Source organism: Leptonychotes weddellii, chromosome 10 (assembly GCF_054177405.1).
Source record: "Leptonychotes weddellii isolate Sample4059 chromosome 10, ASM5417740v2, whole genome shotgun sequence".
NCBI classification, from domain to species: Eukaryota; Metazoa; Chordata; class Mammalia; order Carnivora; family Phocidae; genus Leptonychotes; species Leptonychotes weddellii.
Genome location: NC_138378.1, coordinates 820,741 through 837,412, shown reverse-complemented (window position 1 = coordinate 837,412; position 16,672 = coordinate 820,741). Strand labels below are relative to the sequence as shown.

Genomic DNA, 16,672 nt, shown 5'->3' with positions numbered 1-16,672 from the left:
CATCACCACCATCACCACCATCATCACCATCATCATCACCATCACCATCATCACCATCACCACCATCCTCATCACCACCATCACCAACATCATCACCATCACCTTTACCACCATCACCACCATCTCCATCATCACCATCATCATCTCCATCATCATCACCACCATCATCACCACCAGCAGCAGCAGCACCACCACCATCATCATCAAACTCACAGGGTGAGGCCATTAGAACCCCCTCTGGCTGATCCTGTTTTTAGTTCCCTGAAGCAGTGGGGGTGGGTGAGCACAATGAAGAGGACATAAACCACTGTAACTGCCACAGGAAGGTCACTCAGAAAACCCACGTGCCCCTAGAAGGGTGACCGCATGCTGAGGATACAGGAAAGGCAGTGATGGGGCAGAGGTGAGAGCTGAGTGGTGAAGTGTAGAGCACTCAGTGACAGCTGGGTGTGTGATGCTTAGGTCCCTGACCCCACATGAGGACAGCTGTCCCCATGCCACAGAGGTCCCCAACCATCACTGCCTAAACAGCCCCAGACCCAGCTGACCCTTGAGCAATTTCCAATGTCCTTTCCTCACAATCCTCCAAAATGTCAGGGAAGATCCCTGTCTTGGCACCCAAACTGCATCTCCCCAACCATTTCACACCCAGAAAAGTACAGAACCCCCTAGGGGCAAGCAAGTTTTGCTTCCTGGTTTAGAAGGCTTGGTGGCCATCCTTCTCAGAGCCCATCTGCCCAAAGATTGGAGATGGTGTCCTAAGAGCCCACAGAAAAGCCTGTTTCCAGCTAAATCCCACTTTCCTCTTGTGCAGAGAACCCAGGAGGTGCTCTGCCCCAGCAGCCATATGGAGGGGAAGGCAGGATTCCCCCGCTAAGGGCCCCTGTTTGTCTAGGATCATTATCAGCTTTACAACTGAGTGTCAGCATCACCAGGGCCCATGTGTACACACGTGTGTGCATATGCATAGGCGTGAGTGTGCACGTGTTCACATATGTTGGTATGTGCACGGCTACATGTATGTGTACAGTTATGTATTTGTATGCCCATGTGTATGTGTGTGTGCATCTGTGGATTTATATGTATGTTTGTGTGTGTGCACAGGTGTGTATGTACCCAGAACACAGAGGGCTGCTTGAGGCTAGGGAAGAACTAGCAGCCCTGCTGGGCCTTTGGACTCCCAGGGGCTCTGTGCTCTCCTGCCCGTCGCCTTTGCCCATGCTCTAATGGGAAGGCTCTCCTCCTACCCACCTCACCCGCTCCCCTAATCACCCTTCAGACCTCAAGTTGACGTTTGTCTTCTGGAGGCTTCCCTGGCTACCCCAAGACAGGCATCAAAGCCCCAGTGTTCCCAGGGCCAGGCTCTCCTTTCATCATTTCCTTATTCCTCCCCATCTGGGGTCCTTCACTGGCCACCAGGGCTGGGGACTGGCCAAGAGAGGCAGACCAGAACCCCTGCCATCGTCCCAGGCTGCTCAAAGTCTACCGTTCTCTCCACACAGGTTCTGCCCTCCAGGCCAGATAGGGCCTCCCTGCCCCACCCCATCCTGGTGTCCACCAGGTGGCACCCCTCTATGGCCAGTAAAACCGTGGACACAGGCAAGAGCAGAGCCAGCTCTGCGATGTTCCCACCTGAAACCCCAGGCCACCAGGTGCAGACTACAGCTGGCCAGCCCCAGGCTTCACTGCCCCCACAGGGGACCATCCTGGGGAAGCCGGGTGGGCTACTTGTCTTCTGGGTGACACCCACATTTACTGTCCTACCTACCCCTGTAGCTGGGACTCTGAGCACCAGGAGCCCCCCAGAAGGCTGGGACCTCACCCCTGGCTCTCAGGGTGGAGACAGACACGGAGCCTGCTCAGGTCAGGGCCACTGTTCAGGGCAGGACCAGCTCCCAGCAAGCAGCCTGGGTACAGCCTCCAGCTTCTGGCCTCCTCACCTGCTGCCCTGACCACGTCCCTCACAGACCACAATCCTGTGCCCTTGCCCACTCCTGAGCTCCTGCTGCAGATGCCTAGTTGCCTGCTGCTCTCCCACCTGCACCCCAATACCCCTCACCCCGACCCCCTAGGTATGGACTCGGCTGCTCTGCCCCATGAGCCCCCCTACCTGTGCTTGCTGGGGAGACCACAGACTTCTGGCCCCCCGCCCTGGGGTGCGAGCAGTTCATAGCCTGGCTCGTCCTGCATCCTGTCTTCTCCAGGAAGACCCCCAGCCAAGCACCCATCCACACTGCCCCCTCCTTCCTCTGGCGTTCCTGCAGCAGCAGGCCACGTCTGCTCACTCTCTGACACACTCTGGGACCCCTGGGAGGGGCTCATCCCCCAGCTGGCCCAGTGGCCCTCAGAGGCAAGGGACTGTGGCACCAAGCTCTGTTCCCTTGAAGACAGCGGATGACCAGTGTCCCAGAGGCTGAGTTCCAGTTTCCCGGACTTCAGGGCTTCGGGGGAGGGGGAGGGGAAAGCCCAGCAGGAAGGAACAAATCTACTCTAATGGTGGCAGGATTCAGGTGCCTGCACCTGACATCAGCCCAGGGGAGAGGGGAGACGGGCCAAGGGTGCCATTTAGCCAACCGTAAGGGAGGAACCACAGGCATCGTCCCTCTGGCCTTGGCGGGACTGTCGCAGGACTCAGGCATGAAGCACGGGGGGGACCTCACCCTACCAGAGCCGCATGAGAACCTTCACCTGCACCACACCTGGACGCAAGGCAGGGAGCAGCCTTCCTGCCCACACCGCATCTCTGAAACCCACAGCAGGGGTGCAGATGACAGCGTCACTGGGGACACGGCTCAGATGATGGCTCCCACGAGCTGGGGGGGGCGGTGTCAGCTAGGGGACCTCTGCAGGTCCCCCCACCCCGCCAGCAGGAAGGGCTCTGTAGTGCCTCCCCAGCTGCCAGGGAAGCAGCACCCTTTTGCGTGCCCAGATCAAAAGGAAGGAAGGGGGCATGCTCCTGGCATCAGCACCCCAGCAGCCCAGCCCTGGGACCCCTGACACCTACCTCTGCCGGCAGGTGCCCACCTCTCTTCGTGCCGGCCCCCGGGCTAAACCCACATCCACTTCCAGAGGCCAACCATGCAGGGCTTCCCTGGCCACAAAGACGTGCTCACAGTGCGCTGGACCAGAGAGCAATCACCAGCTGCCCTCGACCTCCTACGTCTGCAGAGGCAGCCACCGAGGGACCAGCCACCCAAGGAGCACTGCAAGGGGTGGAATGGACCCTAGGGCCTCCCCATTAGGCTGCAAGAAGGTGTGTGTGGGGGTGTCATCTTCCAGAGCAGGGGAACGGGGTGGGGGCAGGTCAATGGAGTGTCGACCTGGAGGCTTCGTCCAGACACAGGGTGAGAGCCTGGCCCTCCCCAGAATGCTGTAAAGGACACTATTGTGTTAATGACCAAATTAGAATCAGACGGGGCCTCAGGTGAGAGTCACAGCCCTGTCCCACTCACTGAAGAGCCTAACAAGCTGGGGTCAAAACCACGCTGGAGTATGTGGGTGAAAGATGCACTGCAGACCTCAAATAGTGCACAAATCGTGCACACACACCTGCATATATATATACATCGTGCACACGCCTACACACACCTGCACTCACAGCTGCACATGCAACCCTGCGCACACACCCGCACACCTACACACATGCACACCCGCACACACACCTGCATACACTCACCTGCACTCACAGCTGCACACACGCACACAGCTGCACACTTATATACACATACACCCTGCGCACACACACACCTGCACACCTACACACATGCACGCACGCGCACACACCTGCGTACACTCACCTGCACTCACAACTGCACACACGCACACACCTGCACACTTATATACACATACACCCTGCGCGCACACACACCTGCACACCTACACACATGCACACCCGCACACACACCTGCGTACACTCACCTGCACTCACAACTGCACACACACACACCCGCACACTTATATACACATACACCCGCACACACACCTGCACACCTACACACATGCACACCCGCACACACACCTGAGTACACTCACCTGCACTCACAACTGCACACACGCACACACCTGCACACTTATATACACATACACCCTGTGCACACACCCACACACACACATGCACACCTACACACATGCACGCACACACACCTGCGTACACTCACCTGCACTCACAACTGCACACACTCACACAGCTGCACACTTATATACACATACACCCGCACACACACCTGCACACCTACACACATGCACACCCGCACACACACCTGAGTACACTCACCTGCACTCAACTGCACACACGCACACACCCACACACACCCGCACACCTACACACATGCACGCACACACACACACCTGCGTACACTCACTTGCACTCACAACTGCACACACGCATACACACACCTGCACACATATACATACACCCTGCGCACACACCCGCACACCTACACACATGCACACCCGCACACACACCTGTGTACACTCACCTGCACTCACAACTGCACACACGCACACACCTGCACACTTATATACACATACACCCTGCGCACACACCTGCACAGCTGGATATACACATATTCACACCCTCAGAATTGCACACACACACAACTCCACACATGTAACCTCCATGCACACACACACACCCATAAACCTGCACACACACGTACATCTGATTACACACATGTATAACACACTCGCATACACACACCTAGATACACACACGTACAACACATGCACACTTAGACACACACCTACATTCACACACACCTACATGCACACATACACGTATGTACACACATACACGCACACATATGCATACATGCACATACACAGCAAGCACATGATCAAGGAAATGGGGCAAAATGTTAACAAGCAAATCCAGGTAAAAGGTATTCTCTGTACTCTTCTTGCTCTTGCAACTCTTCTGTAAACTTGTCACTCCAAATAAAAAGTTTGAAAACAAGAAATGCACCCCCAGCTCCCGCACCCACACTCAGCTGGCCAGGCCTTCGGTACGGGAGCCCTCCACTCGGCAGGAATGCCCTCTCCCATGGGGCACGGCACCTGGGTGTTCGGGTCAACCCTTGCATGGGACACCACAGCTTCAGGGCACCCTGTGTCTCCACGTCCACTTCCAGCTGACGGGCCAGTCTTGGACAGCCCAAGTCTGTCTTGAGGCCTCAGAGCTGGCAGGAAGGAGACGAGTAGCTGGGGTCACTGCTGCACACCAGGGGCACTCAGCATGTGTCCAGAAGGCACTTGACGTCACCCATGAGCCTTGAGCTCCACCCAGCTGTTGGCAGAGGTCGGGCACTCTGAGTCAGGGTAGGCTACACTCTTGGAGGGGGGGCCACAAACACCATGTGGGTGATCGAGAGCGTGGCCTCGCAAGGCCTCTGAGCTGACCCTCATGCCGCAGGTCGGGGCACCTCCCAGGTCACCCCCAGAGCTGCCCTACAGGAAGGTCACCTCACAGGGGCACAGCCCAAACCTGTTACTGGCTCTCCCTGAGCAGGGCAGGCGGCCCAAGCAGGAGACCTCATCTGTGTGCAGGGCTTAAGCCCCCGCCCCGCATCCAGGGGGCACCGAAGCCTGTGCCCGGCTGCCAGGGACAGAGGGATCCGAACAGCTACTTCCCAGTGAGTGTCCAATGGTGGCACACTATTCACACCCTTACCCGGATCCTCTTCCAGGGTGGCCCGGGGTGGGGGGAGATTTCCCGTAAACAAAGATGGACTCTGGGACAGTCCACTGGGTGTCCCAAGCTCAAAAAAAATTCACCCTCTCATCCACAGAAAAAATTACAGTAAAAATATCATGCAAGACAATGGTTCAAAGACCTTTTCTAACACATTGGTTTTGGGGAAAAAAACCTGAACATGCAAATATTAACTCCAAGCTGAGCAAGAGGAGGCGGACCACACAGTGCACAGGCAGGCAGAGCCCGAGGGAACAGGGAGAGGTGGAAGTTTATCTGCACGACCATCGTGCAGGCCCAGGGGCCCTGCCGCTTGCGGCCCCACTCCCTGACCACAGCTAGGAAACTGAGCAAGTGACCTGCCCTCATCCTACTGGAGGGAGAGGAGCTCCTCGATCTCGGACCATGAGGCACGCGAGGCGGTACAGAACCCCAGCTGGGGAGAAGCCACCGGCAGGCAGGTCCAGCCAGCGTTCTCTCCGGGACTCCCTCTCGTCACCTAATGCCCGCACAAAAGAGTCACCTGTGAATGGCGTGCCTTTGGGTAAAGGCTAGAGCTGACTCGGTTGGCTTGGGGGGCAGATACTAACATCATGCAGCCCTTTATAAGCAAAACCTGTCCTGCTTAGAAGTGCATGCACCCCTACAGCCCTTCCCCGCCACAACACACACGTTCTTTCCTTCCTTGGATGTGATTCCCTCCCCCAACAGCCAGCGGTCTGCAGCCCCTGACCTCCACTCCCAGGGGCCAGTCCAGCTGGCAGGGTTTGGAGGGAGCCTTCCTACTCGGTGACATCTGAGGAACTGATCTCATAGACAAACCAAGTGGCCGTCCCAGCCCCTGCTTCTCAGTGATGAACAGCCAGCCCCTCCTTGCATGCCCATGAAAGCCCTGGGCCCTCTGTTGCTTCAACCCCAACTGAAGGTGGGGGCGCTGCTCAGCCAGTCATCTTGCAAGCTAGGGACCACTGAATCTTTTAAGGGAGCCCAGTGGCCAAGCACACAGAGGAAAACGGCACCCAAGGTCTGATGCTCACTTTCCAAAGTAAAATCCGAGAAATCATTCTGAGCAAACAGAGCTGCATTTGTAAACGGGTAGAATACTCACCAGGTGGGGAGTGGAAAATCTCCAGCTCAATCTGGCAGGGTGCAGGGCTGGGCTTCCTGTGTTCACCTGCCATGCCCACACACCGACGACCGGGTCCTGGCGGGGCATGTACCCAGGAAAGCACGGGAGAAAGTGTTCTGGGGTGCTGCTCACGTCCTGTGTCCTTAACTCTATCTCAAACTTCAAAACTTTTAAGGTTTCTGCATCTGTCTGTAAATTTTACTGCAACAGTAAAACAAACTGTACAAGCATTAAACTTCCTTTTTTAAAAAGGATTTTATTTGAGAGAGGCAGAGATAGCAAGAGAAGCAAGAGAGAGCACAAGCGGGGAGGAGGAGAAGCAGGCTCCCCGCGGAGCAGGGAGCCCGATGTGGGGCTCGATCCCAGGACCCCGGGATCATGACCCAAGCCGAAGGCAGATGCTTCACCGACTGAGCCGCCCAGGCGCCCCAAGCATGAAACTTCCTGATGCACATGCTGACTTAGGGAGAGCGTGCTGGTGTCTGCAGCTGACGAGTGGACGGAGGAAGGTCAGTGCGGGCAACCGGGCAGTGGACGCAGGATGCTCACGGAACTCCTGCAACTTCGCTTACGTCTGAAAAGGCTTGCAATATGTTCAGGGGACTACAAACTCTGAGTGAGAACTGGATCTTTACGAAGTTGCCTGGCTGGCTCAGTCAGTAGAGCATCCAACTCCTAATCTCAGGGTCCTGAGTTCAAGCCCCATACTGGGCTAGAGAAAATTGAAAAAAAAAAAGAAAAAAGTTCCTTTAATCTTTTCCACAAAGCATAGCGCAGGGTGAGTGAAGTTAGGATATTGTGCGGTTTCGGGGGATTACTGGCTCCCTGCTGCAGACAACAGAGATGGCGTCTCAGACGCAGCTAAGAATGACAGGACAGCAGACTTGCTAAATAGGTATTGTTTATTAAGGCTTGTATTCTCCAGAGGAAAAGTTATCTGATGTTGTCCGTGACTCCGTACAGGCGGTAACAGTTCAGAGAATGACACGTTCTCAATACAAGTCTAAATAATACAGCTTAAACTTGAACTCAGAGGGTCTTTTGGAGTAAATAGTTTTCAGAAGGTACCTGCTCTCTAAACAGTCAGATCCCCTACAACGGGCGCGTGCAGACTGTGCTGGGGCGACAGGCGTGAGCACCATTTTCATGCTTAGAGTCAGACTCCAGGTGGCAGCGAGTTCTTCAAGGTCCCTCATTCCACAACACAGGACAGCAAACTCAGTTTCTCAAAGGTTTTTTTTTTTTTTTTTTTCACCCCTTCGACAGGAAAATGAAACCCGCCGCACACCGTGGAAGGACAGTCCCAGCACCAGCTGCACTGGAGGTCCTACGAGGGAAGCTCAGCGTCGTGGGTAAACAACTCAGAATGGCACTGGGATTCGCAAGTCAAGAGCCGGCTCAGGATGGCCACACACAGCTGAGCCCGGCTGACTGCTGAGCCCAGGCCTCCGCCAGCCACCCCACATCCGCCCCGCCGGGGTCGAGGAGCCACGAGGGACACTCCGCACCAACACAGCATGCTCACCGAATCTGAAAAACTCAAATCTATCTTTCTGTCTAGTAGAAAAGTCAAGTGGACAGACTAGCATTTTAGACAGATAATGGGCAATAAAAATAGCAAACTGGCCAAACAAGGTGATCATTAACCTGTTGATTTCAGCATTTTGAGAAGTATTTTAACAGAATACAGTAAATGACAAAACAAGCCATGGTTTCTCGTGTTTGCTAGAAAGTAAGAAAGGGTGAGAAAGTCCCCTATAAAGATGTTAAGTGACAGTGACTCAGAGTAAGAACATAACTTCTGCCAAACAACAAGAGAACCTTTGGGACGTATGAGGTTTTCTGTTCTGTCGTGAAGGGTGCTTGTGTTTCACGTTAGGTCTGACTAATAAGCGGACAAAACACATTCCTTTATTAGTGAGCTCTGTAATACTATAATACATAGAAAAATACAAATGAACGCAGATCCATCTGGGCAAAAATAAAAGACAAAGAGCATAAAGATGCAACGAGTCAGGCCCTGCACAAGACAACAGCACCAAGCACACGTTCTTAAGCTTTTTCAGTCAAATGTCAGAACACAGAAGATGCCGGTTCATCCTTATTGTTTGTTTCGATTCTGCCGTTCCTGTAAAAAGAAAAAGAGTTTAACAAACTGAGTGAACATGCCACACACACTCCCTCAGAAGCGAGGTTCCAGGCTGCCCGGTGGGCTGTGGCCCTGCCTGGGACCGGTGCATCCCCCCGGCACTGGCCAGGCCACGGCAGCACGGGAACCAGGCCTCCGAGAGCCACCCACCCACGGCATCCACCGCTCGAGGCAAGGCCCCTCTGGCCAGGTGTCTCCCCCTTCACACACAGCCCCACCTCTCCCCACGTCTGCCTGTCTGGCTTCTCATCAATAGGGTCAGAAGCCCCCTCGGTCCTTCCTTAAAATGTTGCAACTAAACTCAGCCTGAGACATGGAGACACGGGTCTAAGAAGAAGCACACCAGCAGTGTTCTGGTGGAATTTCAATTCTCTCTCGAGCTCACTGGAGGACAGCTCAAAGCCGTGAATGGCCTCAGTCTGCCTGCAGGCAGGACCCCATGGACCAACTCAAAGACTTCCTCTTCCCAAACCCCACTCGCTAACGTACGTTTAGGACCCTAGAACCTTAAAACACCAACCGGGTCATGGGCAGAAATTTACCCCTAACCTCAACTTCCAGAACCTACTGAGCTTCGGGAAAAGACCCAAGTGCCACAGGATCTAAGATAAACCACAGCACAGGCGCTGCCTAAAACCCACCAAGGGTCTTCAGCTTCATTACCAATGACCTCTGCTCTATCCCTGTAAAGTCAGCAATTCAGTATTTTATTTTATACCTAAAAGAGTTAAAACACAGACTTTCACTAACTGGAAATAATGACAAGCCCCTCTCTTTTCCACTACAATGAAAGAGGAACCAAGTCATTTTCACGTCTTACAAACTTGCTACAGCAGGTGTAGCTTCTAAAACCGCAAACAGCACTGTTATCTATGTGCCCCATTATGTGCCTTTCAGCTAAAACGGGCCGCAAACCCATCTACTGTCAACGAAAGCTTAAGAAAAGGATATTTTAATATCAGAAAAGCACAGCAAAACTTGGGATGAACTCTCTCAGACAAACCAGCTTTACAAAGTGTGTTACGCTGTCATTCTTCCCATTTCTGGGCCAGTTCACAGGCGTCTGAGCCCTGTTCTCCTACAGCACACAGTCACTCCCATGGGCTACGCCAGCTCAGGCCTGGGACTTTCTCGGTCACAGGGCGGGAAACGGAGCCAACCTCACGGCCCACTACGAGGCTTGCACTCTGGGTTCCAGATGCTCACTGTTACCCCACCCCCAGCTCTTTACCACCTAGATGCAGAGTTCCAGACTAAGACACTGGGGTTTTGAGGGAGAAAGAAGCAACGGCCTCTAGACCAGGGCTTCTCGCCCGCTGAGGGCAGGGCCTGCAGCCCCAACAGCCCCCTGGTCCACCCCAGTGCCACAGAATGTCATTCCTAAGTGTTCCTGACAGAGGCTGTGCACTGTGGTCCCAATCATTATGTTCTCTGAAAACGGAAAAGTTACGTAGTGACATTCCACTTACCATGCTTGGGAAGCGCAGATGATGCTGCCCACACCCTCCCATGACCGGCTGCCCCAGCTGCAGGCCACTGGGAACTGGCGGTCCCCGGGCCCCACCCAGCGCGCACGGCCTTCAGCCTCAGCTCTGGCCCGGGGCCTCCAGAGCCCGTGTCTGAGGAAGCCAGACTCACCTTGCGCACCACCTCCTCCTCCTCCTGGCGCTTCTCATAGTGAGAAAAGTCGTCAAAGATGGAGGTTGTGTGCTTGTAGGAAGCGATAATTTTCAGCACTTGCTTTGCTTTTTCTAAGGGCACCTCCTGGGTGTCGCGGGAGTTGGTGACCGGCTTGTTGTCGTTGTTCTCCAGCCTGATGTGCCGGAGCTGGTTGTTGGGCACGTCCTTGACGAAGATCCACTTCACATCGAACTTGCCCTTCCACTTGTCCTGAGACCAGACCCCAGCGCTCGTGCCGTAGTCCACGGGCGACCTCATCTCCGCCACCCCGCAGAAGTGCCCGCTCCCGTTGACGCTGAAAAGCAGGTACACCGGCCCCTTGCTGCTCGCGGCACGGAACGCACCGTCCAGACGCTTGTTGCCATGCTCGGTGCTGCACCAGATGGAGTACTTGATGGAGCGGTGGATGTCGTCCTCAGAGTAGCTTTTGATGATGAAAACACGTCCGCTTTTAAGATTCCAATCAAACTCTTTAGGGTTATAGCTGTGGGCAGCTTTCAGTTTCTCAAGAACGGGGTGGGACTCCACGGTGGGGGCAGAATTAGGCTGGGCACTTCCAGGAGAGTTACCATCACCGCCGGTCCCTCCACTCTGCCCAAATGCCACATTTCTGTTGCGAGGGGCGACCCAGCGGGTTTGGGGTGGCTGCTGAGGGTTCGGATACTGTGGTTGGGCCAAAGGGGGAGGCTGAGTGGGAAGAGGCTGCACAACCGGCTGGGACTGGGGGGCAGACTGGGGGGCCGGAGTCTGCTGGGGAGCCGGAGCCTTGGGCATGGGCCCCTTGTTGTCCCAGGTGCCAATGTCCATGTTATGCTTTATCGGTGGAGGGGGCAGGGCAGCCCCGATTACAGGTCCGCTCTTTGCTTTCATTTTCGGCTGGGGTTTTGCCGGCTTGCTGGCGATGGCAGCCCACGAGGTCGGCTTTGAAACTGGCATATTTACGCCTGTCCCACCATTGCCAGAAAGGACACCAGTCATCGCCACACTGCTAACGACTGACCCCACAGTCTTGACGGCAGAGGTGGTGACATCCCCAATCTTCAGGCCCACCATGCCCTGCTCCAGGCTGTTCATTCCAGGGGCCTTGTTGAGGGTGTCACTGTGAAAGCCCGTCTGCCCATCCACAATCGTGCCACCCAGAGAGCTTGGTGGGTAAGTGTAGCTGCTCCCATATGCGGAGCTCTGAGCCTGCTGCCCCTGAGACCCACTTGTCCCCCAGGCCGAGAAGGCAGGGTTTTCGGGGAAAAAATTAAACCTGTGTTGATAGATGTTGTTTCCCAGGCCCCCAGGCTGCCCAAAAACAGCATCATGCATAAAATGATGGTCTCCGTTACTGAGCTGTCCATAGGTGGTGAGGTATGGGATCGGAGGGTCCCCTCCGGTAGACCAGGGTGCCTCGTTGAGGGAGTAAGGAAATCCGATGGACGGTGGGTAATAGCTGGACAGGTAAGGATCCGCCATGGAGGGGTAACTGTTACTCTGGGGAAACAAGCACGGGATGAGTTAGGCTGCTTTCAAGACACAAGCCGGAGGGGATTTCCTACGTAAGTACAGGCTGACTTCAGAGCACGTCCCTGCCGACGGGAAGGCTAAGAGCACCGACTGAGAACAAAGCCGGGACTGAGAGAAGCCCGGTGTCCGTCTGCGACGTCCTGGGTCCAGCTGACGTGACCAGGCTCAGCCACTCTACCACTGGCTGTCTGCAGTCTACTCGGCAGTCCCCTCTCCCCCCACCAAGGAGTGGACCTGGAGTGAGGAATCGACCCATCTGGCTGGCAGTGATGCTCACCCACACACGACAGCGCGGGAGGCACAGAAGATGAAGACGGCTTCCCAAAGGCAACGAGAGGTTCTGAGCCGCAGGACAAGCTGGGGTGCTCAGGGACACTCGCCCCACAGCCTGGTCTCAAGCTGACTGCTCAACACGCCCAGGGTGTCCCCGCCCCGCCCCCGCAATACCCTTTCCCACACGCCTCTCCTGACAGCCCACCCCCTCTTCCGAGTCCAAAGGGGTCTCGCCATCTCACATCCCCACCCTGTCCTGGGCGTCGCCTTGGGCTCTCACAGTGGCTCTGACAGCTCCTTCACCAAAACTCTGTGTCCTCCCTGCTCTCTGAGCCGGAGAGGCCCTCACATCGGGCTCCAACCAAACCCGGGGTCCCTGACTGAGGAACCACCTGTGTGGCAGCCGGACCGCCCCTCGAGGCAGCAGGGGCTTATCTCAGAGTCTCTGGAAGCCGGCCCAGGGCGCAGATTTACACCTGGGGTCAGCAGTTCTGACAAGGCGCCTCCTTGGGGAGAGACTCACTGGGGGTCTGGCCAGAACTGGGCCCCCCAGGCCATGCCACTGTGGGTGACTTAAATGGTTTCCTGTGGGGCGTGAGTGCTGGGGGGTGTTGGGGGGGAGGCTTCCCACCCAGGGCAGCTGACCTAAAAGTGGAAAGGCTGCAAAGGAAAACAAGAGTGGGGGGCAGCGGCAAGCTTCCCAGTCTGTGACACCATCTTCTGACTGGTCCCCATCCTCTCCCCTACCTTCCACCCCAAATAACCAGAAAGTTCTACATGGAGAGCACTGGCTAGAGATCTCCTCCTCCAACCCCACACCTATCTTCAGGTGAGAAGACCTGCTGCCCCGGCTGGCACAGGGTGTCTGCTGCCACCTCCAGTCCCAGGGACTGACAAGGTGGGAGCTGGGCTGAGGCAGCCACGGAGGGCTGGAGTACCAGACAAGCAAGCATCTCTGCTTCCCTGCAATGGGAATGCGGAGTAACTCTGCAGACCCCCAGAGGACCCTATGGAGAACAGGCTGCTCCCCCAGCAGTCCCAGCACAATACATGACTGTGGTGACCCAGCCCCCTGGCTGCCAGTCTCCACGGCCACCTCCCCCCTCCCTGTCCCATCTAGGATTCATGGGGCTTCAAGCATCACAGTTCCTTCCTGTTCGCTGCTCCCCTTGACAGCAGACTATTCCAAAATCAGTTTTTAAAATGGAATTAACTATTTCCCCTGTAACAAAAATCCTTAAGATGCTCAGGAAGTTTAAAAAAAAAAAAAAAAAGACAACAAATGGCCACCATCAATGTTCTACAAGCCTCGGAACAGCTGGAGCTACCCTCCCTTGAAAGGATTTCAGTGATTCTGGCCCCTTTCCTAGAACCTCTCCCTCAGTTTGCCCACACCCAACCTGGGCCCTCAAAGAAGCCTCTTGAAGGGGCCAATCGAGAGAGAGAGCAAATCACCAGGTCTGGGCAGAGGACATGCTCTGCGAGGTGAGCGGCAGCCCCATGGACCAAAGCCTTGGTCGCTGGACCTCAGCATCCAAAGACAGTTCACGAGACGCCAGGTGCTCTCTGCACAGGACTCCCACAGGGTCGGTACCTCACTCGTGACTCACACTTAACCCTTAACCATAACAGGACGTAACTTAAGACCCGAGACAACACATGTTACAGTAACCACTTAAAGTCCTACCGGTGAGTGGAAAAACCTAGCATTCCAGTCCCACGGACCCCGCTGTGCAGAGGCGGTTCTCAGTGGCTTCCACGGAAGCAGGACTGTCCAGGGCAAAGATGAAGCAACCCAGTCGGCATCCCCTGAATCCCGCATCTCTGCTCCGGAGGCAGACAGAGGCAAGGGTGTGTCTGGGAGCGAAGGGTCAGCCCTGGCTATGAGGACTCAACCCCCTCCCCCTGAGCACTATGTTGCTGGGTTTTTTTTTGAGCACTATGTTCTTATAGCGAAAGCAACGAAGACTCACTTCTGGTTGCCAGATGAAGGAGCGGTCCTGCAGCGAGAGCGTCCACGGGTGGCTGCAGGCCCACTAGGAGCTGAGCCACCGGGCACCGCGGTGCACCCCTGCACTAGCATTCACACGGTCCTCCTCCGCACAGGCCCTGGCACTCCCCGAGCAGCCCACCACCAACACCCAGGAGCCGGACTCCATGCCAGCCCTGCCCGCCTCCTCCCAATGCTGCCCATCCTCACCGGGGCACGAGGGGCACCTGGCAGGCCGTGTGTGTGAGCCTACCTTCTGCCTATACCCCATCTGACCGGCAGCTATTTCCTGCTACACCGGTCATCTTTCTTTCGAAGCTCTGAAAGCCAAGCAACAAATCAGTCTGCAAAACTCTGTGAAGTCAGTCATTCATCCTGTAAGAAGACCTGGATGTGTTCACCCCCTTACTTGCTCTCTGGACCACACACTCTCCTCCCAGCGGCCCCGGTCAGTCTGTCGGTCCATCTGCAATGCGTTGGGGCCGATGGCTCCAGCCTCAACTTCCAGAAAAACTGACGTTCTACTCACTTGTGAAGGTGATCTGGAATGTGACCCCCATTGACGGGGCCCCACCCCGGACAAGGCCAGACGCAGCCCGGAACACTTGCTCCCAACGGACACGCTGCCACTGACCATGGCTCAGCCTGGCTCGTTGACACCAAACAAGCAGCCTACTCAGCCCGCTGTGCACCCAGGGCTGCCAAAGAGAAGTCCAGGTACCAGGGATGCAGGTGCACACGCTGAGGAGTGCACACACACGCCGGGCTTTCCCTCAGCATGTCGGCCACGCAACAAATCTCCGTAAGGACAACACAGGTAAAACCACCACCCTGACCGATGCTCTCACACACATTCTACACACAGCCTTTGGTAGAGCACAGGACCTCAAAAAAGGGAGGCTGACACATCTTCAGGGCAAGATTAGGCAACAGAAGTAAGAAAAGACACTGCCAGGCGCTGGACTCTTCGGGTGCTTCCTTGAAGCCACATCCAAAATGATAAACAAAACAGGCACTCCAGACAACACAGATTTCAAAGTCAGTGACTATTATCCCTACATCATTTTCACTGAAAAACCATAATAAAACACAATAATCTACCCTAAAATTCAAACTTCTTCATACTTAAAAAAATTTAGCCACACTAAAAGAGAAAGAAAAGGAACTCATTCTGAATGGCCAGAACTGAAGCTTAAGTAAATTAAGTAAACAGGGAAAGGATCAAAGGGACGCAGATGCTGGGCACGAAGCTCTGAGGCCCAGCAGGTGCACGTGGCGGAAGCCCTGGGGATACGGGTCCGGCTGCGTGTGTCCCTGAGCAAGAGGACTGTGGCTGCAGGCCCTCGCCTGGTGGGGCTGTGTGCAGGGAGCCCGGTTTCTGACACAGAGGATGTGTGCCTTTGTCTCCAGCTGGAGGTACGTAGTTTTGAGCAAGGAGACAACGAGAAGTACGCAAAGATACCACTAGGCCCCGCCAGCCGCACTCCGTGATGACCTGTCCCCACTGGCTGGCTGGCATCACTGGAGGCTATAGCCTACAAGACCATGCACTCCTCGCCAGCCCCTCCTGTCACCCAAGCCCACCACGACGGCCCAGCACAGAGCGAGCCATAAGCCACGGGGCTCACGGGCTCTTCATGTGACATAGGCCACCAACAGGGCATCGGTGTAGCCTGGCTTTGTGCTGGTGGGTGAAACCCCCCAACCTGCCAGAAACCCTGGGTGACAGCTGAGCACAATTTTCAAGACGAGTTTGTCTTTATAAACCGAACACCTCTCCAGGCCAGACAGAAGCTCCCTGCAAAGCGTAAGGAGCTACAAATTTCAACTTAACCAGGAGGTAACTTCTGAGAGCTGGTGTACCAGGTCCATGAAGAGACACAGAGAGCCCAGGACACCCTGACCCTAAAGCACCCCCCGCTAGCACTCAGGTGGTCCTGCTCCAAGTGCAGAGCAGGACTCCCTGCACCGGGGTGACAGCTGGCACGGCTTTCCAGAACAATGCTTCAGGACGAGCTGAAACCAACTACGAGCGACCAGCACTGAGACTCGGAACAGGAGAGTTTACACAACGTTCCTATAAAGTGAACATGTCCTATTACACTGACGGCACAACTGAATTACTGAGAAAAAACTAGGAAAGTTTACTCCTGTTCCCTTCTGTCCCTGTCTCACATGACCAGGCAAACCAATCTGTTGACAACTGAGTACGTAGTCCCAGCTGCCCTTGCTTAACTCCCACAGTGCCCA

General features: G+C 55.3%; 1 protein-coding gene across 1 annotated transcript in view; it reads right to left on the bottom strand.

Moving 5' to 3' along the window:
* Positions 1–7,702: 7,702 nt before the first annotated feature.
* The window catches only part of YTHDF1 (YTH N6-methyladenosine RNA binding protein F1), a 13,611-nt gene continuing 4,641 nt past the window's right edge, over positions 7,703–16,672 (bottom strand). Inside the window, exons 4-5 of the mRNA XM_081832441.1 lie at positions 10,606–12,126; positions 7,703–8,946 (exon numbers count right to left, since the gene is read on the bottom strand). Coding sequence (XP_081688567.1) covers positions 8,920–8,946; positions 10,606–12,126 — 1,548 coding nt within the window. The 3' untranslated portion in view covers positions 7,703–8,919. The remainder of the gene's footprint in view (positions 8,947–10,605; positions 12,127–16,672) is intronic.